The sequence below is a fragment of the Narcine bancroftii genome, chromosome 4 (genome assembly GCF_036971445.1).
Source record: "Narcine bancroftii isolate sNarBan1 chromosome 4, sNarBan1.hap1, whole genome shotgun sequence".
Classification (NCBI taxonomy): Eukaryota; Metazoa; Chordata; class Chondrichthyes; order Torpediniformes; family Narcinidae; genus Narcine; species Narcine bancroftii.
The window spans coordinates 276,177,852-276,205,814 of NC_091472.1; the positions used below are offsets into that span (position 1 = coordinate 276,177,852).

General features: G+C 39.5%; 1 protein-coding gene across 14 annotated transcripts in view; it reads left to right on the forward strand.

Annotated features, from left to right (window-relative positions):
* Positions 1–27,963, forward strand: part of LOC138761991 (low-density lipoprotein receptor-related protein 1-like) — a 1,165,126-nt gene that overhangs the window by 383,703 nt on the left and 753,460 nt on the right. For all 14 annotated transcript variants that reach the window (XR_011356692.1, XM_069935089.1, XM_069935091.1 and 11 more), the window contains one exon: positions 26,769–26,891. Coding sequence is in view for 13 of the 14 variants with exons in the window: in XM_069935089.1 (XP_069791190.1) it covers positions 26,769–26,891 (123 nt within the window). In the remaining variant the exon portion in view is untranslated. The remainder of the gene's footprint in view (positions 1–26,768; positions 26,892–27,963) is intronic.

Consider the following 27,963-nt stretch of genomic DNA (forward strand, 5'->3'; position numbering starts at 1 on the left):
TCTTTTCTGGTATGTCAAGAACTCAAATTTGTCACACAGTCTCATGAGGTTGAATGTATTCTTAAGCCTTTGAATAAAATCATGCCAGATCATCACTCTGTTAGAGGCTTTTATAAAGATCAGGGAATTAAGAGGATAGCTGCAATAACTGGGAAAAAGTTGCATTTCCTGCTATGAACTATTCTGCCCAAAGTCCCCTAACTTTGGTGATATCTTGATGTATGGATTAATTGCATGAAACACATTTTTGAATGACTGATGCATTCATCCCAATGATTGAACAAACATATTTATGATAAATATAGACATTTTTTCCTCATTGATTTAAAATGTCACCACATTCATTCCTGAATTGAAGAAAAGGTTTTTAAGCTGCAGTGTAAGGGATTGATCTTTGAACCTTCTGCTCTTTTGGATTCTGCAGATTCCATGTTGTACTTAACAAAGGAGTGTAAGGGAACATTTGGAAATTCAATAGCATTTATAACATTGGCTGAGTGCAGGTGAAAGCTTCATTTAACAATGAATATGGTACAATATTCAGAAGAGGAATTGTACTGCACAGAATGACATTCAGTGATATTATCAATAGCGTTGAAATTAGAGTTAAATTGAGGTCAGTTCTCTGCTGTATGCTCATCTCCACAAGGATTTGGATAAAGACAAACAAAATGCATTTTACAGAGGATTTTTTTTCCATCAGCAGATAGTGAAAGCTTTCATCACATCATGTGGAATGGATTGAACCCTGCTCTGATATGTGAAGGGCTCATTTCCAATCTTGCTGTACAACACTGTGCCCTTCAAATTCATTTCATATTAAGTTGGTCATGAAAGGACACATTTAATAAGATGATTGGATAAATGGATATGCATAGTACTCCCCATTACTGCACTTGAGATGAGTGTAATCAAGTGATTAGAAATTTGTGCTGACCATTTAGTTCACTCAACTTTTTTTTTCTCAATTCACATTCTTTAAGTACATGTGATTATAGTTTGTAATCTTTCTATCACTGAAGCTGCCAACAATAAGCTCTCACATATGTTTACATAGACCAAACTCTCTTACTTTATTGGAGACTAATGGACTGCTGACAATGGAATCCAGGGTAAAAAAATATAATTTGCTGGAGGAACTCAGTGGGCAAAGCAGCATCAGAGGTGGGTGAAGTTAAATAATTATGCCATGATGTAGGCTTTCAACCCAAAATGTCCACAATGTTTTCCCCCCACGGATGCTGCTTAACTCACTCTCCAGCAAATTTTTTCCACTATTTTATATTATTTTTCCATTAAACTTTAAATTGTTCTCTACTCTCATGAATGTGTTAATTCATTTAACATTTCCAAGCATCACGATCAGAATGCCTTCTAAATCCTTTAAATACATTCTTGAATATAATATTAGAAAATATTATTTTTTTTAAATTAAATAATACTGCACTGTAGAAAACCTTTCTGGCCCATGAAATCCGTGACATTCAATTAAACTACCAACCCCATAACTTTTTGGAGGGTGGGAGGAAACCAGAGCTCCGGGGGGGAAAAAAAACCCATGCAGTTCATGGGGAGATTGTACAAATTCTTTACAGTTAATGGGGGATGTAATGCTCCTCCTGGATCCTCTTGAATCTAGTAAGCTGTAATTTTGAGTCTATCTGCTCTTGTCTTTCACACCAATGATTGTGTGCAGAAAATGAAAGGCCAGAGCTTCAGGGTACTGAAGATGCAAGGTGTTGCAATTAGTTGGTGAGTGGGGTGTTGTCCAGAGGAATAGTGTCAGACAGAGGTTCAACTCTCAGCTGTGGAAGACTGAAGCAAGTTTAAAAGTTGACCAGGGTGGATAAGGATCATTACAAGACATTCAATCTGAGGTGGATAAGGATCATTACAAGACATTCAATCTGAGGTTAGGAGTCTTCACAGTAGAATGATAGCCCTGCACATCACACCAATGACAAGGTGATGCCTGTCTGTAATCCCATTTTGCCCACATTCAGTCTATTTCCCTGCACATCCTTTCCTATTTGGGTGGCAGAGTTGGCATAACAGTTAGCACAATGCCTTTACACCACCAGTGATCAGGACTGGTGTTCGAATCCCGTGTTGTCGGTAAGGAGTTTATACCTTCTCACCATTTGTGTGGGTTTTCTCTGAGGGTTCTGGTTTCCTCCCACCATTTGAAATGCACCAGGGCGGTAGGTTAATTGTGTGTATATTAGGCTGCAAGGACTTGTGGGCCCAAATGGCCTTTTACCATGCCATATTTCTAAATTCTATCCAAGTATCTACCTCAATGCCTTTTAAATGTAGAGTTATCTGGATTCTTAACCTCTTCTGGCAGCTCATTCAATATAAACCACCCCCAGATTGCCTTAAATTTTCTTCTTTCATCTTCAACCTGTGCTTTTTAGTCCAAGACGGCTTTATTGTGGGGAAAAATTCTGGCAGCAGCCATAAGCAAATTTGATGGACCAAATGGCATAATTCTATTCCTGTTGCTTAGGTGGTCTTAGCCATTCTATTTGTGCTACTCATAATTTATAATCCTGTGTATATATAGTCATGATAACATGAACTATTTTGTATCCACGTAAGAATGCACCCTTCTCACTGTAGTATAGTGCACCACTGTGGGGCGTATGTAAATGAGTGTGTAAACAGTTTCCTGAGATGGTGGGAGGCATCAGTAAGTAAAGTCGCTTTTGTTATTTGAACCTTGCATCTCTTCGGTTATTTAAGTGTTATGTTTGAGCACCCCCCCACCCCCATTGGAAATCAAAGACAGCCACAACATCAGTGCAGACTAACTCAATGCTTTACTAATTACATACTATAAGCATTACTACGAAGCGTTCAGTATAAATCAGTTCCCCACATCTTATGTTCACATAATGATGTCATATCCAACAAGAAGTCTCCCAAGTAACTGCAGTTCTGAATTTTGGGCAATATCTTTTTTTTTAAAACTTTATTTAAGATTTTATAACATGAATAAAATAGAAGATTACATTTACAAAGAATAAAAGTAAGATAATAAAATTACAGTACCACATCGGTAAACTAAATAAACTAACCCCCCCCCAATAATTATTACACAACATTAATAACCTAACTTAAAATTAGTCTAACTCCCCCCCAAAATAAAGAGTGAAGAGTTAATAAAGTGAACAATATTATATATAAGAAAAAAAAGCCCACTTACAAAAAAAAGATAAAACATAACAAGTAAAGATACTAACAAAAAAAAGTAATCAATACTAAAATATCACACTTAAAAACAAATTTAAAGCAAACTTAAATGCATATATTTAACAAACGGATTCCACTTTAACCTATAAAAAGACATCCTGTCCTTAATTGAAAAAGATATCCTTTCCATGGTCAAACAGGATTTCATCTCCAAATGCCACCTATCTAAAGTTAATATATTTCTGTCTTTCCAAGTAAGTGCTATACATTTCTTGGCCACAGCTAAAGCTAAATAGATAAAGGAAATCTGATAATCCTTTAAACCTAAATCAATTAGTGATTGCATATTCCCTAATAAAAATATATCAGGATCTAATACAAGACAGATATTATATAAACTATTAAGTATAGATTGAATACCTTTCCAAAACTGTTGCAATCGATGACAAAGCCAGACAGTGTGCAAAAAAGTATTAGCCGTCTGGTCACAACAAAAACAGCAATCTGACTTACTAAGGCCAAACTTTTTTAGTTTCTCCGGTGTTAAATATAACTGATGTATAAAATTATAATTAATCATTGCTAATCTAGCATTAATCAATTTCCGAATACTATTCTGGCAAATTTCCATCCAGGCTTCTTCAGCTATTGTAAAACCTAAATCTTTTTCCCATTTCAACTTATCTTTATCCCAATCTTTTTTACTTTCAGTTTCTTGTAAAATACAATACAAATCAGATATATATCCCTTTTTTGGTATTGAAAGTACATATTCCTCAAAATTAGAATCAGGCAGTAAGATCATATGACGACCACATATCTGTTTTACAAAAGACCTTAATTGATAATACACAAATACAGAGTTTCCACTAATACCAAATTTCCTTTGTAATTCATCAAAGGAACAAAAAAATCCCTCAGAAAAACAATCGGATAAATTTTTTATTCCCTTCCTTTCCCATTGTTTCAAGGTGATATTGGAGACTAAAAGGAACAAGTTGATTATTATATAATGGCAATCGTCCAGATCATTTATTTTTGAGCCCCAATTTGTTAAGTTTACTTATCCATAGATTCAATAAATGCTTCAATATTGGGACATCATAAGTTCGTAATAAATTTTTATTCCATCGAAACAAAAACTCATGAGGAAATTTTTCTAAAATAACCATCATTTCTACCTTTGCCCAACTGGGCGGATCATCGATATTCATTAATGCACTAAGAAATTTAAATTGAGCTGCTTCATAATAATGCTGAAAATTCGGTAATCTTAAACCTCCAAATTGGAGGTTTCTCATCTTCTCAACTTTCTCATCGCTACCCTCGGAAATTTTCCCTTCCATAAGAAGTCTCTAATTGCTTTATATAAATCCTTAAAAAAACTTTTGTTTAAAAAAAAAAATAAGGAATTGATTGAAACAAATATTGTATTCGAGGAAAGATATTCATTTTTATAGTATTAATCCTCCCTAATAAACCCAAAGGTAAATCCTTCCATCTAATCAAATCTAATTTAATCCTTTTTATTAAAGGAAGATAATTAATTGAATATAAATCTTGAAATTCTGTATTAGCATTAATTCCTAAATATTTAATTTGTGTGGTCCACTTCAAATTGGTAATACTTTTATATATTGAATAATCATCTTTACAAATTGATAGAATTTCACTTTTGGCCCAATTTACTTTATAACCAGATAATTGACCATAGTTTTCTAAACATTCTTGAATTGCTGGTAAAGAAATACCCGGATCCACCAAATATAATAAAACATCATCAGCAAATAAATTAATCTTATATTCCTCATTCAAAACTCTCATACCTTTAACATTTTCGTTTTGGCGTATTAATTGTGCCAAAGGTTCAATAATTATAGCGAATAAAGCAGGCGACAATGGGCATCCTTGTCTAGTAGACCTTGTTAAATTAAAAGATTCTGAAATCCACCCATTGACAGCAATGGCAATATCCTCATAATCTCTTCTTCCTATCTCTCAATGGCCCCTCCTGCAATATGTTCCAAGTTTTGTTTATCAAATGCTTTGTCCTTCTGCAACATCATATCTCAACACTTCTGTTCAAGGACTCACCTGTGAAGACAAACACAATTCTTCACAATCTTATCTATTTGTTTCCAGTGACCTTTGAACTTTCACCTCAAGGTACTTCCATATTGCAATACACCCAAAGTTCCTGCTATTTACTCTATATCTGTGACCTGAATTTGACTTTCCATTGTACACTACATCACACTTGTTTACATTGAACTCCATCTGTCTCTACTCCACTCAACTTTCCAGTTGATGTACATTGCATCTTATTACTAAGACAATCCTCTGTGCTGTCTGCAACTCCACCAATTTTTATTGCCTATAAACTTACTAATCAAACCACCTGCATTCAAGTCATTCATATACGTTACAAACAACAAAGGTCGCTGCCCAGGAAACTCATCTAATGGAGAAAGAACATCAAAAGTTAAAGAGAGAATGGGTTGGTCAAGTTATAGCTTCATCTTTTAATTCTAAAGCACAAGGAGCAGCAATTTTAATTATATTTTTAAAAAATTCCATTTAAATTACAATCAACAGTCATTGATCCTGTGGTAAATTTGTGTTCATAAATTGTCAAATTTATTCAGATTCTTGGATTTTTATGAATGTTTATGCTCCTAATATAGATAAAATTTTATTCAAGATTTTTTTTTTCTTAATTTGGCATAAATAAATAGAAATATAATAATTGGTGGAGGTTTTTTTAAATTGCTGTTTGGACCAAATTTTTGATAAATCTACAAAATCTTTAATGAAAACAAAAATGGGTGAAAGAAAATAAAACAAAGGTCCCTGCACCAATCAGTGATATACCACTTGTTGCAGATTTCCATCCAGAATACAACACCCATCCATCACCACTGCCTTCTATTACTAATGAAATTTTGGATTCAGTTCGGCAACATACCTTAGATCCCATATGATCTTATCTTCTGGTTGGCTTATACATTGCTCTGCATTCATCAGTCAGATATATTAGTCATGAGGCCTTCTTCAGGTGCATTCTCCGCTAAGAATGCGCCTGAAGTAGAGGAAGCGGCACTTTGAATTGCTGTTCAGGTGGCAGAGCTAAAAGCGCAGCTCTGGCCACTTGAAGGGACAACGGCACCGATGTACCTCTGAGCACTCTCCGGCTCCTGTCCCTTTGGGCTGTCAGATTTGGAATGGCTGGCTGTCAGAGTTGGGCCTTCCAACACTGATACCACTACCCCGCTCTCCCAACAGCCCGATATCAGTCACCACATTGTGGGGCGGCTGGCACGGGCATTAGCGGTTGGAATGGCCGGCACTGGCTGTAGAGGATGGAGCGGCCTCCTGAACCACTGCAGCCCACACTGGCCAATCCAACCGCTAATGCACGTGCTGGCTGCCACATAGTGTGGGGACTGATATCGGGCTGTTGAGAGAGATGGGCAGCGGGATCAGTGTGAGGACGTCCCTACACAGCCCATACCAGCTGCCCCTGCCCTGATGTCCCATGCTGGGGTGGGTGGGGCAGGGGCAGCTGAGAGAGGAGCAGTCGGGTGCTCGCCAGCTGACTGTCATCCCGAATGCAGCTGTTTTCAGGTGGCTGCATTCAGATGACTGGGGAGGCCACTGTACTGCGGCGATTATCCCTCTTGGAGGAAGGTTACAAAGTTCGCCTCACAGGCGCATCCTGCGAATTCATGTGGCCTTCCGACAGCTGCATATTGCCAAAATATGCGGCTTTTCAAGCGGGGCAAATGGCCACCTGAAAGTGCCTATGATCTCCCCCCAGAACCATGTTGACTTTTTCGAAGTGAAGATAAATCTTACATCTTGGGATGAATTTATATGTTTTTGAAGCATTTAAAGCAAAATTTGAATTGCATAAATTAAAAAAAAATGTACAAAATAATTCAAATTTTTGCATGTAATGTCAGGACTGTTTGTGAATGTATTTTGGTGCTGAACAAAAAAATTAAGCCAATAACGCAAGTGAGAATAAGCAGGATTGATTTCATTCAAGATATCTTTTCAAAGGTTGGCCTTTGAATTGATGGCCATTTTGGCTTTGAAAATTAACTATCAATTTTGATAAGAGACCAATTTTTGCCAGTGCTAAAATCAGAGAAGCTTTTCAGGATAATTTTGTATCTAGAAGCAGGAGTATAAACAGGAGGAAGTGAATGAAGCTATAAAGAGAGTGGCCAGATCCAGAGAAGCTCATCAGTGTTTCTTCTGTGTGAAATTTTTGGAGTTGTAATATCTCAAAATAGAGCATATTAAACTGAGTGCATACAGATTAAATCAATCCTCAGAGTCACACTCTGGGTATTCAATTGCAATCTGGGCAGATTCCATGCACAAACTTTGGAATGTTACATCAAGTCCCTGTTGCTGGGGTTAAGAATTTGCACTGATTGCAAAGCAACATATTATAGTTTCCTGTGTTGAAAGTCCTGCATCTGATTTGCTTTGAGAATTCTGATGCACAAAAAGAATCAAAAAGACATTTCATTGTCTTTTATGTTGGGTAGGATATTCATGAATGCAGAAAGAAACCTGGAAGAAAAGAGTTGATTGCTAATCTGTTCTTTGAATACATGGTATATACACCAGTAATCAGAAAGAGTGGTGTGCTATCGAACAGAAGCAAACACACAAAACAGAGTCTGTTCTACAGGCTTTATTCAACATAAACTTCCACAGAGCTGGCTGTGAGAATGCTGCTGCAAGCTCTGAGACTGGCCTCGAAGGGCTGGATCTAGCTTGTATCCTGGAGGGTAATTTGCAGCCGACTGGATGGGGCTTGAATGACAGCCAGCCAGGTGTTGCCTTGTCCTCCAGTGCTCTTCTGCAGGTACACGGGTTTCCCCCTGCAGTAGGCTAGTGGTTTATGCAGGCATTGCAAGAGGTGAGTTTGACCGGTGGTGCTCTCCATGGGTGTGGTGGGTGGCGATCGGTGGTGTCCGGAGGTGTGGGGTATGTAAGTAGGGCAGCCTGGTCAGCACCCGTGTTGACCACATCATCATTGTTGTTGGTATTGTGTTCATTATTGACCTGGGATGGCCGGGGTGATGGTGGTGCCTGCGCTTGTTCAGCCCAAGATGGCAGCGATGCATGGGAGTGCATGGCCGCGGCGGCATGGCTGGCCTTCCTTCCCGGTTGCACTGGTTGCATCGGGGGAAATGACATCACGCTGCCGGTGCTGGTAATGCCATCGCAAGCAGTGGAAGTGACGTTAACCCGTGGACTGGATGTGACGTCATTGCAGTCCGCGGACGTGGCATCTTAGCGGTGCAGTGCTGGCCAGGGTGAGGGCTGGTCCAGGCGCATGGCATGCATGAGGCAATTGTTGTCGGTGAGGCCTGAAGTAGGGCTGCCGAGGTTGGGGAGGCTGGAAGTAGCTGTGGGGGCAATGTGTCAACCGGCAATCGCAAGTGGCTGGGACCAGGATGGAGGATGGCTGGTTGTAGAGGGATGCTGAGCTGCTGGCAGGCTTTGAAAGGTATATTTTAGCGAAGTGGCCTTTCTTGCCACATCTTAAACAGTACTGATTTCTGGCCTGGCAGTTTTGGCGTGATCGACTATCTGACCCATATCTGGTCCCACAGTACTTACTGTTGTGGGGTGCCCAAAACAGCGATGTTTTTGTCCATCATCTGATTTTTGGACCACAGCTGCTGTCTGTGCTGACCACGTGGAGGCCTGGGTATGCCTGGAGTCAAAGGCTTCAGTGTGCAGAGCAGCTGCCTCCAAGGTTTGGACTCACTCCACTGTTTTGGCCAGGGAGTAGATATTGTCCTCTAGCAGCTTCTGCCTGATGGCTATCGCACGTAGACCCTGAACATGGGCGTCCCTGGTCAACCTTTTGACCTCCCTTTCATTCACCCCGGGTTTTGCCAGACACAATCGGACTAACTCACGTAGGGCTACCAGATAGGACTCTGCCTTCTCTCTTGGCCACTGGGCTCAAATACTCAGAAGGTACCTTGCGAAGATCACATTTGTGGGAGGTTTATACATGATCTCTTGGGCGTTCATCGCTTCTGAGTACGTGGTGCAGTCTTTGAGTGCCTGGAAGGCTCGGGGACCCAGCTTTGAGTGGAGTAAAAAGAGTCTTTTTCTGTCGGAGTCCAGGATGTCGTCGGCAGGTGCCTCGATGATTGCTTCGACCATGTGCTTCCAGATTTCGAAGCGTGCCCGCGCATCCGGATGGTGTGGGTCAACTTTGAGGCTCCGGGTGCTCAGGAGCTTCTCCATAGCAGCTTCAAATTTTATGTTGAATGAATTGTGGTGCATTATTGAACAGAAGCAAACACGCAAGACATAGTCTGTTCTGCAGGCTTCATTCAACATAAACGTCCACAGAGCTGGCTGTGTGAATGTTGTTGCAAGCTCTGAGACTGGCCTCGAAGGGCCGGATCTAGCTTATATTCCCGGCGGATGATTGGGAGCTGACCGGGTGTGGCTTGGTCCATTCAGTTCAGCTGATTGACAGCTGGCCAAGGTGTTGCCTTGTTCTCCAGTGCTCTTCTGCAGGCACACAAGTTGCCCCCTGCCGTAGGCTAGTGATGCATCACCACAGAAAGCAGTACTTGTCAAGGTGTGAACTTGAATTTGCAAGGCCATTACAACCTTGCAAGGGAAAGATCAGAATAGTTTCTTGATCCATCAGTTCAAATTGCTGCTGAGCAGAGTGATCATTTTCTCTAATGATGTTGTTAAAACTTACTGTATGTGAAGAGTGGTTTGTTGAACTAAAAATTATAGCTACTTTTTAAATCACACAGGCTTATTGAATTACTGTTTTGTTTAACCATCAAGTGTTTTTCAGATGCTTTTGGCCGGTGATTTCTAAACTTTTGAAACATGTATTATGGAAGTTAATCTGTCTAGTTTTTGAATGTTGAAAGGATCCCATGCAACCTGAACATTGGTATTCTTCTTTCATTGTCTTGTAAAGTATTCTCAGATTCACTTTTATTCGGCAATTGAAAGCATCATCAAACAACAACATTTGAAAAGAGCAAATGGCTTCCAGCTGCGAGTGCAAGCTATAAAATCGACCAAGGTCTTGAGGAAACAAAATTAGAAATGAGACAGTTATCTCTAAATTTTATTGTAGCCAACCATCACCAAAACCATCATTTAAATGTAAACTTAAATTTTAAATTTAGGCATACAGTAGAGTGAAAGGCCCTTTGGGCCCACAAGCCCATCCTGGCCAATTGACTTTTAACCCACTGGTACATTTTGAAAGCTGGAAGAAACTGGAGCTTGGGGTGGATGAGGGGGGTGGTGGTGGAAGGAACCCATGTAGACAAGGGGAGAATGTACAAACTCCTTACAGAGAGCACAAGATTCAATCCCTGGTCTTGATTGCTGGCACTGTTACAGCATTGAGGTAACTTCTCTGCTACTCATGCCATCACTAATCTCTTTCCTATTTTTTTGTCATATCTTCTCCAAATACTCTCATATTTGCAGGGATGTGGAAATGGCCTATGATTAATTAAAAATTAAGATTGGACAAACCTAAATTTTGAACTCCTGTGTTTTACTATTAGAGAAAAGTGGAAATTTCTCTTTTAGCAGAATGGAAGGATCTTGAAATGTTGTAATGTCTGTCTAAGGAAGAATAATGGATTTTTTAAATCAACTTTGTCAGTAAGTTATAGGAAAGAAAAGGAAATTGCCATCTAATGTTGGCTCAGTAATTGGAAAGTGAAGATGCGAATAATATTTGCTTTTATACTGGGGCTTTGATGTCATGTTTTTTTTTAAACAGGCTGCATCACAGTAAGATTATGAAACCAAGAAATGTTGCTTAGCCATGCAAAGGGATATAAATCAAAACTTTGGGGGGGGAGGGAATTTACTGAAGAAAGAAAGGTAAAGAGACTGAGTGGGTTGGGGAAGTGGTTCAAGTCGTGAGAACCAGAAGAGGAAGATATCACTGAAGTGTGGGGATAATCACATGCTGTACTGGAGGAGAACAGACATCTTGGAGGGTTAGAGAACTGGAGGAGAATACCAAAAGATAGGTGAAACCATCCAGAGTGGAAAAGACTAAAAATTATAATATTGAACTCTGTAATATTTAACAAACCAATACAAATGCTGAAAATGTGGAACTTCAGAGTAAATCAACTCTCTCATGATGGACCAAAAATTCATTCAGATGTCTTGCCATTCAGCATGGGTGATCATGACTCTCCATCCATCATGGTCTCTGAGCCTCCACATTGTAGGGCCAAATATAAACTAAGTCAAAGTCATAATGCTACACTAAATTAAATAGGTGTCCTGACTTTGAGTTAAGTTGATGGTCTACTTGATTGACAAGTAATTTATTCTGATATATATACCTTTTAATTAAAAGACAATCTTTTTTGATGCTGAAATTGGGAAAAAATAAATTAAGGTTTACTTTGGGCATTGAATAGTCTGTTTGCTTCTGATATGTGGAAACAATTTGCTTCTGATATGTGGAAACAATTTGAAGCATATTTGAGCAGTTAAATTAGCTTTCAATTACTTCTAGTTACTGATTCCAAGAATGTACGTGGATGCTATTTTTCATTTTTTAATCCTTTAAAATATGTGCATACGTGTGCCCAATGCCTTAATCTCTGTGTCAGTTAACATGTTGGAATTAAACAGCAAACATTGTCAGAGCAATTCAGGGAAGTAAAAACTGACAAATGTAGGATTAAATTTCTGCAGTTATTAAATAAGGTATTTGTGCCCTATGGAAAAAAATATTGGGCTCATTTTTTAATCAAAAATATATTTTCAAGATGTAAGAGCAGAATTTGGCCATTTTGCCCAAAAGTATGCTCCACTATTTCAATTGGGTTTGATGTATTTTTTGACTCGACCTACTATCTTCTCCCCATAACCTCAGACATCTTTCCAAATCAAAAACCTTTTAGCCTCTGCTTTAAATATACCCAATGATTTAGTCTCCACAGAATCACTACCTTCTAGATGAATAACCTTCTCATCTTTGTGGTAAGAGGATCTCCTTTTATTGAGGCTGTTTTTTTTTTATTAGTAAGGGATTGTTTAAGGTGGTATGTGAATGGAAAGAAAAAAAAGGTTGAAAACCACTGGTTTTAATCATACCTAATTGACTCATTATGTGCACGGTTTCATAACTCCAAGGGAAATTGGCCAATTACAATTTTTCTCAAGCAAAATATTTCAGTTACAATTGGATCTAGAGCAGTGTTTCTCAACCTTCCCTTTCCACTATACCATTTTAAGCAATCCCTTACTAATCAGAGCACTGATAGCATAGGGATTATTTAAAGTGGTATGTGAGTGGAAAGAAAAAGGTTGAGAGAACCACTGCACTAGTCCAAGACTCTCCCACTATTGGAAACATTTTGTCCAAGTCCACTCTATCAAGCGCTTTTAGTATGTTTCAATTATATCTCCCCTCATCCTTCTAAACTCCAGGTTCAGGGACAGAGCAAATCAAATATTCCTGATATGTTAACCCTCTCATCCCTGGGATCACCCTCCTAAATCTCCTCCAGACCCTCTTCAATGCTAGCACACCTTAAAGTCGCAAACCTGCTCGTAATTATCAATGTTCTGATCATTACTTATGAAGCCTCAGCATTACATCTTTGCCTTTGCATTCCAATCCTCTCCATATGAGAGACAATTTTTTTTTAGATTTTTAAACTCAAAAATGAAGCATGTCATCAATAAATATCTCCAGGAACAAGAACAGTATTTTTTTTTCCAGCAGGACAATGAAATCATCTTTAAATTTCACCATGTCTTTTCCATGGAAACACAATTGAGTTTGTATCAACCTTATAGATAAGTTAAGAACAAGGAAAGGACTTGCGAACTATCAATGTCATCTTTTTTGCACCTTCAGTATCTGGCTTCAAACTGATAATACTGTTTCTACCCTAATCTCTGCTGGATTAGGGGAAAACTTCTGCAAATTCTCAGTTATATCCTGCAGGGACTTTGAATCTATCTTTCACTTATGAAAAATTAATTGTGCGACTGTTTTCATTTTTCCCTGCACGGGCACCTCATTCACAAATGAAGATTTGATTGGCTTTGATGAGGCTTCAGCTTCCATGTTCTTCTTGCATTTTTTCTGAATGTTTCGTACAGCAGATTTCATGTAAATATCAAATGCAAACTGATTTGATTTGCTTAAAATAAAATAGAATTTCATCTCCGTTATCAAATTATTTTTCCCAAAGACAATTTATAATAGAAGGACATGTTGCCAGAGTTGTACTCTCAATTGTCTTCAATTCAGTGTGCATGAAAGAAAAAGATAAAAGTGGAAATGTCTCCTGGAATAATAAATGGCAAGGTACAAATTTAATTTTCATCCATAGATTTCAATGAAAATGTTATTTATAACTATCTGCAATAGCAAATTACTGATAGGCTCCCCACCTAAATGTAAATTGCATGAAAATGCATTGAAATGTTGCACCATGAACAAAAAAGATGATATAGGTATTCTAAATGGAAATTCGGTGCACTAAAATGAGTTCATGTTGATAATGATGGAGAAATGTGAGGAGAAGGAATAAAATGTAAGTCTTTCTTTGCTGAAATAAATGCAGAAAATACTGGAAGAAATGTCAGTATGTCAGGCAGCATCTGCAGAATGAGGAACATGCAATGCTTCTAGACAGACCCTGTATTACAACAGGGGTATGGAATCTGGATTTTGTTCATGACGAACTTATCCAGACACTTGATAGAAGAAATATCCCATTGTTCATTATTTGTCATAATGAAGTTTCAACCTGCAAATATGAAGATTAAATCATGGCATATGATAGATAAAGCGAAATGGTACTCCAAAAGACCAGTTTAGTCCATTTAGTTGCTTTTGTAAATTTAAAACAAAATACTATAATTTTTTTTTAAACCCTGGTATCCGGCCCCTATGGGGATTGGTAGATGTCAGATAAGTGAATTTTACTTTTGATTGAGATTGTGTGTTGTGTGATTGAATAACAGCAAGGAGCACCAATTTTAAACTTCCGTTTGTTTCACCTATTTATTTTCCACAATTTTTGTTGCCTGTTACTTGAGGGTGCTGGTTGCTAGAATTCTGGCTAGAAGCTTCACTGTAAATGGTTTGCTTCCTGAATATCCATCACATTTCTGTTATTCCAATTTCAAATTGAAAGCTACTGGAATTGGTCATGACTGGGAAAAAAAAAATTTTGGGCAATTTATTGATATCTTTGTGAATTTCACCATCTTTGCTCAAAGCTAAAAATATTGAATTGCTGGCACTTTCATCTTCAAAGATGAAATTTGATATGAATCTTTGACTGGGCCTTGAACACACAGACACAGTTAATATTCCATTATAGCACTGGTGTAGTTTTGTATTGTTGGTGACATTTTTCTCTGACAGCGTGGCATTAAGCCAAGTCAAATTTAGCATCTTTGTTTTGAAAAAACTGTGATAGTTTTATTCACAGGACAAAGGTGAATGTTCTTAGATTTGTAATGAGCATTCTTTCCTCAAACAAAACAACCAGAATTCATGATCAATCATTAGTTTACGATGCACAAAGCTATGGCCCCAAAAGGATTAACATTAATTTGAGCAGTAGATCACAGGTTGAAATTGTTGCTAATATCGTGTGTGTGTGCATGCAGCACAGAAATTGAACTGAACCACACAAGACTCTGAAACACTTTTTAACCAGAACCTTGAGGCCTGATTTGGTCATAAATATCTGAACCAACCTACATGATAATCACAAACCATGAGGCATCCATATACCTCCTGAGTTACTTTTTCTAATGTTCCATTGTAACTTTCCAAGTGGCCAATGTTGTCCACACCCTTCAACTCCTCTCCCAGACCACACCCCAATGCTTAGTCATTTACTCAAATTGCATCTCAATCAAATGTCACACACCTGACTGACTCCTTCATTAGCCAACATGTGGAAAATTGTAGATATTGTTAAAGATTGATTGTACCAGGATTGTTACCTTTGGAACATCAAAAGGTTGATGTCAGACTTAATTATGAGAATCGAAAAAAAGAAAATGGGATGGATCCCTTTCCTGTAGCAGATGGTAAAAAGCTGGAGGACAGATTTAAAATAATTGGTAAAAGGATTAGGGAGGAAATGAGAAGTATTAACACCAAGGGTTTGGTAAACCTGAGACACTACCTGAAAGCATGACAGAGGTACATTTGATGAGTACTTGGATGTGCACTTGGAGAGTCAGGATTAACTAAATTGTGGTCGAGCACTCAGAGATGCATGTAGATTTTTTTTAACAGATCTCAAGTCAAGTCTATTGTCATCTTGTTTTACAAGTACAGCTAAACAACTTGAACAGCACACAGGTCTCACCACTTAGAAAACTGCGGTTGTACCCTGAGCTATCTCTCTATAACTCGCCAGTGTCCTGCCATGGTTTAACTTCCCAAAATGCATCACTTCACATTTGTCAGATTTCACTTCTATCACTGATATCATACCATTTCTTTGGCTTGGCTTCGCGGACGAACATTTTTGGAGGGGTAATGTCCACGTCAGCTGCAGGCTCGTTTGTGGCTGACAAGTCCAATGCGGGACAGGCAGACACGGTTGCAGGGGAAAATTGGTTGGTTGGGGTTGGGTGTTGGGTTTTTCCTCCTTCGTCTTTTGACAGTGAGGTGGGCTCTGCGGTCTTCTTTAAAGGAGGTTGCTGCCCGCCGAACTGTGAGGCGCCAAGATGCATGGTTTGAGGCGATATCAGATCACTGGCGGTGGTCAATGTGGCAGGCACCAAGAGCTTTCTTTAGGCAGTCCTTGTACCTCTTCTTTGGTGCACCTCTGTCTTGGTGGCCAGTGGAGAGCTCGCCATATAACACGATCTTGGGAAGGCGATGGCCCTCCATTCTGGAGACGTGACCTACTCAGCACTGTTGGATCTTCAGCAGCGTGGATTTGATGCTGTCGGCCTCTGCCAATTATTCCATTTCAAAATGGTACATTTCGTGTAAATTGCTTTGAGGTGATATGAATAGGCATGAAGTCCTGCAGATATATAAGTCCGAACACCTCTTTCAGATTTAGGATAATCGTACAGACATTGTAAGTGTCCACAATGATTAAACATGTTATACAACAAAAGCCTTGGGCATTGTATTGAATCATGCAGCTGTCTTTTTAAAATCTACAAGAATATATCAGTGTCGTGGTGCAACCAACCACAGCAAAGATTGACCTAAGCCTTGACATTTGTTTGCTGATCTCAGTTAAACCTTGTGTAACTGTGAATGTCTAATAATGACATTTTAGTTGTTGCTAATCTTCAGTGAACCATAAAAGCTGCTTTTTAAAGTTGCTTTTATTTCAAGATTGATGTAAACAAATTGTTCCATAAATCAATAAAATGCCTGTAGCTGCGAAGAATTTTTTTTTTAATGATGTGTGGTAATATGCCCCTCTTTTCAGTGCCCACACATCTAACTTGCACTGAAGATGAAATATAAAACATGATTTTGATTATTTTTCTTTTCAGCTTAACAAAGTGTACAACATTAGTTCAAAGATAAATTAGCTGTGACTTTCTGAGCTAAGATGAATTAGTACTTCGAGTCATTAGATAGCCAAAGGTTCATAAAGGTCTGAATATCCTTTATTTATCAAGTATGCTATCACTTTATTGGGAATTTAAAAAAATAGAATCTGTTTTTGTTGACAATTTTTTGATTCCCCATCACTGAAACAGAAAGCAGACATCTCCTCATTCCTGTCTGCGGCTTTGTTCATGCAGACAATTGTAACTAACCAAAGATGTGGGCACAGTATTAAGTCTGGATTCTAACTGGAACTAACAGTGCTCCATAGCTGAAATCAAAACCCATACTTCCTTGGCTCCAGAAGTAATTGCTGTCCTGATGAGTTTATTTTGTTCTGACTCATTTCAAGCAGAAGTGGACACCAACCTAGTCACAATCAACTGGTTAGGTGGGTTTTTTTTAAACCATGTAGCCAGTAAAATAATTTACCAGATATATATAACTTAAGTTCTCAGAATTAATGTCTTCAAGGCATTATTGATACCAACAGAACAATCATTTGTATTATTGGTTCAGGAAAAGGTTCTCTTCATAAAATGAAGATTAACATCTTATTTGACAATAGCATCAAGGAGAATTTAGTCTCCCATGTCAGAATGAGAATTTATTATCAAGAAAAAGCCATGAAATTCAATGTTTCATCATGCAAATATTCATATTATGAACTATCTTGTAGCAATAATATAAAAAAAAGTGCAAAAAAAGTAAGGCAGTATCTTTTGTTCATTGATTATTCAGGAATCCGATGGGAGTGGGGAAAAAACTGACCTTGTGCCACTGAGTGCTAGTCTTGAGGCTCCTGTACCACTTTCCCGACGGTAGCAGAATGAAGAGCGCATGTCCTGGGTGGTGGAGGTATTTAAGGATAGAGGATTTTTTTTTTAAAGACACTGCCTCATGTCCCTGATGGGGTGGATGTCTGTTGTCTATGATGTTGCAGGCCGAGTTAACAATTCTCTGGAATTTTAACTTGTTCCGATATTTGGTGCCTTTGTACCAGACAGTGATGTAACCAGCTCGTATGCTCTCCACATACACCTGTCGAAGTTATTGAGTGTCTTTGGTAACATACTGAATCTCCTCAAACACCTCACGAAGTATAACCATTAGTGGGCTTTCTTTGTGATGGCATCAACATGGAGGCTCCAGGTCATGAAGGAATTTGAAATTCTTGACCCTCTCCACCACTGAGCCCTGGAGGAGGACTGGGTCAATTTTCCACTGTCTCCCTCCTGAAGTCACAATCATCTCCTTGATTTTGCTAATGTTGAGTACAAAAAGGTTGTTGTGGCAATAGCTGCTCCATCTCCCTCCTGGACGCTTCCTTATTTCTTTTTGTGATTCTGTCAACCACTGTGGTGTCATCGGCAAACTTGTAAATGGCATTGGAATTGTGCCTGAAAGTTGTCCTTTGGGTGCACCTTTGATAATAATTGAGGAGGAGACATTGTTTCCAATCCATACTGACTGGTCTTACAATGAGTAAGTCAAGGATCCAGTTGTAAGTGGGGTACAGAAGCCCAGAGTTTGTAGCTTCCCAAACAGCACTGAGGGAATAAAAGTATTGGAGGCTGAGCTGTAGTTGAAGTGCAGCCATATATATGAGTTGCTGTTTTCAAGGTATTTTAGAACTGAGTGGGGAGCCAGCAATATTGCATCTGCTGTGGAGCGATTGTGGTGACAGACAAATTGCACTGGGTCTGAATCTTGGGTACATGCCAATTCTGGCCATGACCAGTTTTGCAAAGCAGTTCATTATAGTCTAAGTGACTACTATTGAGCAATAGTCACTGAAGCAGCTTACACTACACTTCTTGGGTACCAGGATGATTGATGCCCTTTTTGAAGCAGGTAGGAACCTCTGACTGCACCAATGAGAGGTTAAAAATGTCGATGCATACTGTGGCTAGTTGGTGCAGATTTTAAGTCCCCTGCAGGTATGCTGTCAGGACCTGACACCTTGAATGATGATCTCACAGCCAACGCTGCTAGGCTTGTGCACTCCAGAACCGATGTCCCAATGGCTCTCACAGTTGATGCATTGAGCACTGCAATCAGTGGAGTACTGAAACAGCTCATGGATGGACACTGAAAACCTCTAGCCTTCTTAAGTAACCATTTATGACCACCTGAGCTGAAATATAGTGCCTTTGACAGGGAGCTTCCAGTGCTCTACCTCGCCATATGAAACTTCAGGTACTTTCTGGAAGGCAGGCTATTCTCAGTTTTCACAGACGACAAGCCATTAACTTCCACATTCATGAAAGTTTGATTCCTGGTCAGCCCAACAACAGCACCACCTGTTCGATATCTCTGAACTCATGACAACAATCAAGCATGTCTCCAGCAAAGACAACATCATGGTGGACATCCTTTCCAGATGTCAAGGACGCAACAGGGTGATGATGAGACATGCAGCTGTAAGACATACTGCAAGGTCAAGGTGAACAAACCCTACCCTGTGACACATCCATGGGCCATCCCCACCCCATCGTCCCGATGGCCTGGAGGAGACAGGCATTGTTTCAGTGCATGGCCTATCACACCCCTCCATCTGAAAGACAGTTTGAATGGTCTCTTCCCAATTTGTGCGTCACTGACTCAGGAAGCAGGTCAATGATTGGGCATGAACATGCACTCAGTGTTAAACATCCAAGGTCCACAAACACAGCAAAGCTGCCCCCAACAGTTCAAGACATCAGTCTGTAGGATTGACCACATTCAGGTCAACATTGTGGGATCTCTGCCAGAGGTGCACACTACCTCCTCCCATGGTGGACAGGTTCATTTGGTGGCCCAAAGCCATTCCACTCATTGCCACCACCATTGACTCCTGCACCAGGGCCCTGATCACAACTGGAGTAGTTTGCTTCAGCATCCCAGCACATGTAACCTTCTGATAGGAGGGCCCAGTTCATGACCAGCCTATGGGCAGTGTTGGCCAGTCTGCTGGGAACCCAACTACTCAACACCAGCATCTACCACCTGTAGTCAAATGGTCCGGTTGAGCTTTTCCACTGACATCTCAAGTCAGTGCTCATGGCCAGATTCATAGGTCCCAACTGGGTGGACAAGCTTCCCTGGGTCCTTCTCAGGATCCGCACTGCCCCCAAGGAAGACCTACAGGTGCTATCGGCAGAACTGGTCTAAAGAACTCCCCTAGAAGTCCTTGGAGAGTTTCTCCCCACCCCAAAGGGGGCAGAAGGCAGATGGCACGATGGTTCTATAAAAGCTCTGCAACAGACTTGGTAACTTAGCACCAACCACAGCCAGACACCTGCCTCCATCCCTAAGGATCTAAACAAAATCTGAGTACATTTTTGTCAGATGGGGCCCACACTACCCACCACTTCAATGCCCGTATGAGGGCCGTACAAAGTCCTGCATAACAATGGGTTCACTTTCACTTTGGACATTGCAGGAGAAGAAGAACTTTTCATGAATGATTGCCTGAAGTCAGCCCATCTGGAATTAGAACAACCAGTCGCTGTGCAACTGGCCAAATGTAGAGGCAGACTGCCAAGCACATGACTGTACAGTCACTGAACTATGGAGACATTATTGCTGGTTTTTGGGGTGTGTCAAGGGTTGTGTGGTGACCCATGCACTTGGTGGTCAGGCAAACTGGCTCTGAGTGTAATGCACATGCCATCGGTGCAGTCGCACTAAAGATGGTGCCATACATCGTTCCGTTAAGAGCAAGGAGCTGGCACGTGCACAGGCTGTGTGCTAACATGGCTTTGACATGACTTCCAGCATGGGGGGGAGGGGGGTGGGTGGGAGTTTCAAGCAATTTAAGAATGCTGCGATTCTCTATAACCATCCTGAATTCTGACTTCTCATTTACCATAATATGACCAATAATGGATATTACATATTTACTATGCATTGTGATGCTCGTTTCATTCTTCCTTTCAGAGTTTTGGTGAGAAATCAGTTCACATTTTCCCAGCAGTGCTTATGTGGCATACTCAGGGTAATTATATTTTAAACTACTAACATTAAAAACTATAGGATGCCTGCAAATTAATGGAAATAAATTTGCTGCTCTTATCTTGTCTAAGTGTAAGTCAGACAAAAAAAAGTTGATTCCACTGACTCCTTCATTCACTCACAGTTTGAGATGACCAGTATAATGTGGGAATCACAACTTTTTTTTAAATTTAAAAAGTCTAAAGCACACCTGGATTCATTAGTGTGGGCTGCAGTCTTATAAAGACCATAAGATTGTGGTGGTACACCACTGGCCTACTGCAGGCGGCAACACCTGTACCTGTAGGAGTGTACCGCCAGCCTACTGTAGGGGCAACCTCTGTACCTGCAGGAGAGTAAGGGGACAGGACAACACCTGGCCAGCTGTCAATCAGTCGGCCTGAAGGGATCAAGCCCCACCCGGTCGGGTGTCAATCACCCTCTAGGATATAAGCCTGCGATGGCCTCCAGAAGCTCACTCAGAGTTACTGCAGCTACAGCCAGCCTGGGTCTGTGGAAGTCTTTGTGGATTAAAGCCTGTTGTACAGTCTTTACCTTGTGTGTGTCTGATTCTGGCTAACAGCACACCACAGTTATATAATAGCATAAAGAGGCTATTCAGCCCATCAATTCTGCCCATATAACCATGAGCTGATCCATTTTCCCACTCAGCCCCACTGCCTGGCCTTCTCACTATAACCTTTGACACCCTGCCTAATCAAGGGCCTATCAATCTCTGCATTAAATATACCTTATGACCTTGCCTCCACAACCTTCTCTAGTTAAAAATTCCACAAATGTTTCACTCTGTGGCTGAAGAAATTCCTCCTTGTCTCTTTTCTTAGTGGATTTCCTTCAATCCAGCAGCTGTGTCTTCTTGTCTAAGACCTTCTCACTGCGGGAAACATTTTTTCTACATCTATCCTAAATTCATATGAGTACAGGCAAAGAGCTATCAAATGCTCCTCACATGATGAGCCTTTCATTCCTGGAATCATCTTTGTGAACCTTCTCTGAATCCTCTCCCAAGTCAGCACATGTTTTCTTAAATGAGGAGCCTAAAAGTTTGGAACCATTATTCATAACGGTTTAGCACAATGCTGTCATAGTGCAAGCAATTTGGAATGGAGTATGATCCAGTGATGCTTGTAAGGGGTTTGTATCTTCTCCCAGTGTTTGTGTGGGTTTTCATCGGTGTCTCTGGTTTCCTCCCACCGTTCAGAAAAAAAACATAGGTCAATTGGGTGTAATTGAGCAGTTGCTTGTGCTCGTGGGCCAAAAGACCCTTTTATCATGCTCTATGTCGAATTTATTTTTGATATCCTGCCTAAAATATTCCAAATGAGTTCTCACCAGTGCCTCATAAAACTTCAATATCACATTCTCGCTCTTGTCTTCTATTCCTCTTGAAAGGAATGCCCGTTTTGCATATGCCACCTTCATCGTTGATTCAAAATGTAAGTTTACCTTCAAGCTCTCCTGCATGAGGATTCCTAGGTCCCTTTGGATCTGGGTATTTTCAATATTTTTCCCCCCCATTTAAAAAAAATGTTCAACCTGATTTTTGTTTTACCAAAGTTCATGGCCATACACTTTCTAAAATTGTATTTCACTTGTCACTTCTTTGCCCATTCTCCTAATCTGCAGCCTCTCTGTTTCCTCAACATTGCTTGCTTCTCAACCTTCCTTGGTATCATTTGAAAATCCAAATTGTCAATATACAATATAAAAAGAAGCAGCCCCAACACTGACCCCTATAGAATATCTATGGTTAGTATAGCAGTTAGAACAACACCTTTTACAATGCCAGCAATTGGGACAGGGATTCAAATCTTGTGCTGTCTGAAGGAGTTTTCCCGTGCCTTGTGGGTTTTCCCTGGATGCTCTGGTTTTCTCCCACAATTCAATACACACCGGGGGTTGTAGATTTAACTGGGTGTATGATCCCAGAATATGATCCCTGTACTGCGGCTCTCTGCTTGTGGCCAATTAGCTAACACTCTCCCCATGTTTCCCGTTATACCATGTATCTTGTTGAGTAGCCTGATGTGTGGCACCTTTTCCTGCATGGGGAAGAATTTAGCTCCTCGACTTCGATACACCCATTTCTTCACTGACCACCCTCATCTCAGTTTCCAACTCTCCAAACTGTTCTGTGCCACCATCCTTGGACACAACTGATGATTTCAGCTGCAAATCTAATAATACAACAGTGCAATGATTTGCCAGCCATCTTTTTAGACCATGTAGCACTGACTAGCCAAAGAGTGTAGAGAGGATATATTTCTGTAAATAACAACTGATGGATGAAGTGCCAAGTTCATTTTCACACATGGTTTAACAGTGTGCTTGCACTAAAACTTAAGCAAACTTGGACTTTGTGAGTACCTATATATTACTTAGATATATTAAATGTAAAAGAAGTGCATCTAAAAGTGAGGAAATTTGGAGCCAATATTAGCAAGATCTATTTGCATAATATATAAGAGAACTGCAAAGTGCTGAATTAGTTAAGGGCAGTTTACCTTCATGAAATCACAAAGCATTATCAAAAACTCATCACTGCATTATCTGGACGATGATGGAATTGGTTCTATCCAATAAAAAAATGTTTAAAGGTTCAGGTGTACAACAAAGATGGTGGCATATCTGCATTCATTGGCTAAACAGGTTGAGATAAATTATCCCAAATGACTGTAGTTCACATATCTTGTTTGGAGTAATAAAGTGTTTATGCTGAGGAACCATGTACTTAACTTTTTAATTTTTTAAATCTTATTTATACATTTTAAATAATATATCATTAATTATAACATATTCATATAGATATTATATAATTAAGTAAGCCTCCCCCATCCACTCCACTAACCCCCTCCCTCCTCCCCCTTCCACCAACAAAGAAAGAACAAAGGAGATCATCACTTAAAAACAACAATAATCAACTTTTTAGCTGTGGAAACCAAGACATCCACCGGAGGGGACTAAGAGATTAAATCTTCAAACCAAGAATTTTTAAATATGGGCTCCATACTTTTACAAAAAATGATATTTATCCCTCAAATTATAATGATCTTTTCTAAAAGAATACAGGATTTCATTTCAGCATGCCATCTTTGCATTCCTCAAACTAAATCAGATTTTTTTTTAGAAATGGCCAAAGCTAAACATAAAAATTCAATTTGATACATAGTCAGTCTCAGTCCTAAAGCAATCAGAGGCTGGTGGGGTGGTAGGCGAGGACAAGGGAAATCCTATTCTTGTTGTGTATGGGGGGGGGAAAGGGGGTCAGGACAGCTATGTGGGCAATGAAGAAAATGCAGATGAGGGCTGAGTTGATCGTAGTGGAAGCAAAGATAGGTGGAAAAGGAAAGATTTCAGCAAAAATACTTTTATATCAAAAGAAACTTTTTCCTTTTACTGTAAATAATCAGTTTTTAAAGATATAGAATCAAAAAAGTTGAAGATTGTTTTGAAGCAGGGAAGTTTGTATCTTTTAATCGAATGAAGGAGAAATTTCAAGTTCCCCCTAGTAAAAACAACATTGGATCAAACGGTAGACTCACTTGCTCCACAAACAATTTAACTTTTATCCAAAAATTCTTAACGTTAGAACAAGTCCAGGTGGTTCACATCTAAAACACAAATCTGAGGAAATTAATTCAAATTTATTTAATTTCTGAGGGGTTGAATACAATTGAAGTTAAAAAAAATTATATTGTACTAATCTACATCTTACATTTATAACCTTATTCATACTATCCTTCCACAAACTTATCCAAAAATTTTCATCGACCTGTTTAAATCAAGTTCCCATTTCATTCTTGATTTATCCAACTTCGGCATTTTGTTTTGTATTAACTTGTACATCTCAGAAATAAGCAATAATTCCAAAGCAGGTAATTTTAAACTATGACCTAATTTCCCAATAAAAATGTTTTAACCCGATAGTAATATTGCTAGGAACTTGAAATTTCTCCTTCATTCGATTAAAAGATACAAACTTCCCTGCTTCAAAACAATCTTCAACTTTTTTGATTCTATATCTTTAAAAACTGATTATTTACAGTAAAAGGAAAAAGTTTATTTTGATATAAAAGTATTTTTGCTGAAATCTTTCCTTTTCCACCTATCTTTGCTTCCACTATGATCAACTCAGCCCTCATCTGTATATTCTTCATTGCCCACATAGCTGTCCTGAATCCCTCTTCCCCCCCCCCATTCACAACAAGAATAGGATTTCCCTTGTCCTCGCCTACCACCCCACCAGCCTCTGATTCCAAGATATCATACTCCATTTCTGCTAACTACTATGTGATCCCCTTGGTTCATCTTCCCTTATCCTTCCCTCTCTGCCTTCCACAGGAACCATTCCTTCCATGACTCCCTCGCCCAATCCTCCCTTCCGACCAATCACCCCCTTGGCACCTGTCCCTGTGACTGTGGGAGATGCTCTACTTGTGCTCAGACCTCTTCTCTCTCCACTATTAAGGGTCACTAACAACCCTTCCAAGTGAAGCAACACTTCGATTGTGAATCTGCAGGGGTCATCTACTCGATTTGGTGCTCGCATTGTGGTCTTCTCTACATTGGAGAGACTGGATGTAGACGGGAAGATTGCTTCATTGAGCTCCTCGCTCTCCCCGCTGCAATAGTGAGGAATTTACAGTGGCCACCCATTCAATTCCCTGCCCAGTTCCCTTGCTGACATGTCTGTCCATGGTCTAATGAACTGCTAGATTGAGACCAACCATAAATTCCAGGAACAAAACATCACATCCATCTGGACACCCTCTAAATGGATGGCATTAATACTGATTTCTCCTGTTTCCATGAACTCTCCCACTTTATCTGTACCAATGTCTCCTTTCCTCAAGTGCACATTCTCTTGCTCGCACTCTCTCTCTCTTTCTTTCCTTTTCCCTCTGTCTCTATTCCCCCGGCTTTGTGTTTACAAAGCCAACCACTCTAATAAACTATCACCTTTCTCTCTCTAAACCTCATATCCATATCCAATGAACACCTTTTCTCTGTTGGTCTGTCCTTCTCCCCCGCCCTTTCTTTCCTTTCCCCAGCCTTTTAATTCAGGCACATGTCTGCTTTTTACTCATTCCTTGAAGAAGGGCTCAGGCCCGAAACATTGGTATTTATATATATATATATATATATATTTACCTCCTATGTATGGTGGGAGTCCTGTTGAGTTCCTCCAGCATTTCTTTGTTTTACAACAATGATTGCACAGTCTATTTGGTGTGATGCAAGAATGCTAATTGCTCTAAACCTGGAGGTTTCTGACTTCAGAGCAAAACTTTTAACAGTGCTCCTTTCTTTGGAATAAATTATTAAAGGAAACAATAGTGGATGAAAAGTTCCTGATAATTGAAGTTGATGCATAATATGTTGGAATGAGTGATAATATTTCAATAAATTGCCAAGTTTCAAAGTGAGCACGCCATATAGTATATTTTTACTCAACATAAAATTACTTTTTGTTTTCTTTTGGGGTGTATAGTTGGACTGCTTGATCGTGTGATTGTACCTTGAATGTGGTGTGCACCATTTCTGGTAATACTGTGGCCAATTTATCATTCCTAGAATGTGCCTATTACAGATGGGGATTCTGGATTAGAATCTGATTACATACTCAATTTGTTATTTGTTCCTGTGGCTTCTGAGTTGAGTTTGCATAGTCATATACTCTCATGTTCAATCTGCTCAATAATAATGAGGCATTAACAACACTGAATGGTTGGTTGGCGAGACAGGGTGGAGAGCATCCATCCCATTTTATTGAACAAGCATTGTCGAAAGCAAATATAACATTCAATTTTTCGATAATATTTTCATTAATTTACTATATATGACTTTCATTGTGTTTCTATAAACATATTGGTAACTGCAGACATGGACTGTGAGTATAGAATGGATAGTAAGTTTGAGAAATTACTACTTGTAACTCTATGCCAACTATTTTCAGGTGAAAATTCAACTCGAGGAAACAATGGAGGATGCAATGGATTATGTTTAATAATCCCTGGAGGCAGAATCTGTGCTTGCGCTGATGGCCAATATTTGGATGAAGACAATATTACCTGCAAATGTAAGTTCATTACTTTGTATCTGTATCTTTCCAGTTGTCCGTGAAATTGGGGACATGAGGAGAAGGCAGGTAGGTGGAGTTAGGTCATAAATTAGATCAGCCATGATCGTATTGAATGGTGGAGCAGGCTCGATGGGCCATTTTTGGCCTACTCCTGTTCCTACTTCCTATGTTCCTAACCTTGTCATTTCAAGAAGAGACTTTAAAAACTAAGGAAATATTCAACAATTAACAGATCACTTTAAGCTGTTCCTCTGATCATGTGAGTTCTGAGATGACCTCTCCATTGAAAGAATGTGCCAGGCAGTGCAGGAGAGAGAGTAAGTCATTTGAGATGATGCTGACCAACTATTATTTATGCAAACTCTATGTTCCTGATATATGGCCTTGAGGTTCTCAAATACATCATAAATGATGCTCCTTAACTTTGAGCATTTACCGGCCAAAAGTTCCCAGGTGCTTGAAAGAAAGTTGCACTTCATAAATGAAGTTTTGAGCATATCCTTTATTTTTTCACCCCTCTTGTACTATCCTCTCACATGAGAGAAAATGAGTACCGGTGAAATAAGTGAGATGATGGGATGGATCTGCTTGTTCCAAGAGCCAGCAAAATCCTAACTGGCTGACTAGACCCCTTCCATGCCACAAGAAAATAAGAGAAGAGCATGAGAAATGTTCATGTTTAAATAGTTTAACCTTGATATCTCCAAGTTGCTGTCAGTTATTCAACTCCCCTGCTCTTTTGATGTTTGACTAGTTTGTTATTTGTGACAATTCATTGATGTGTTGGAGGCTCAGAAATAAGAACAGAAAATGGTATAAATACTCAGTAAGTCAGACAGCACCTGAGAGGAGGAAACAGGTTAATATTTTGGGTCAATGATCCTTTATCAGAATATGAGTGATTCCTTTGAACTGACAGCATTCAGCAAAAGAGCAGCATCTTAATTTTAACAGTAGTGATGTTAAGTTACAAAAAATGATATTTATCCCTCAAATTATAATGATCTTTTCTAAAAGAATACAGGATTTCATTTCAGCATGCTATCTTTGCATTCCTCAAACTAAATCA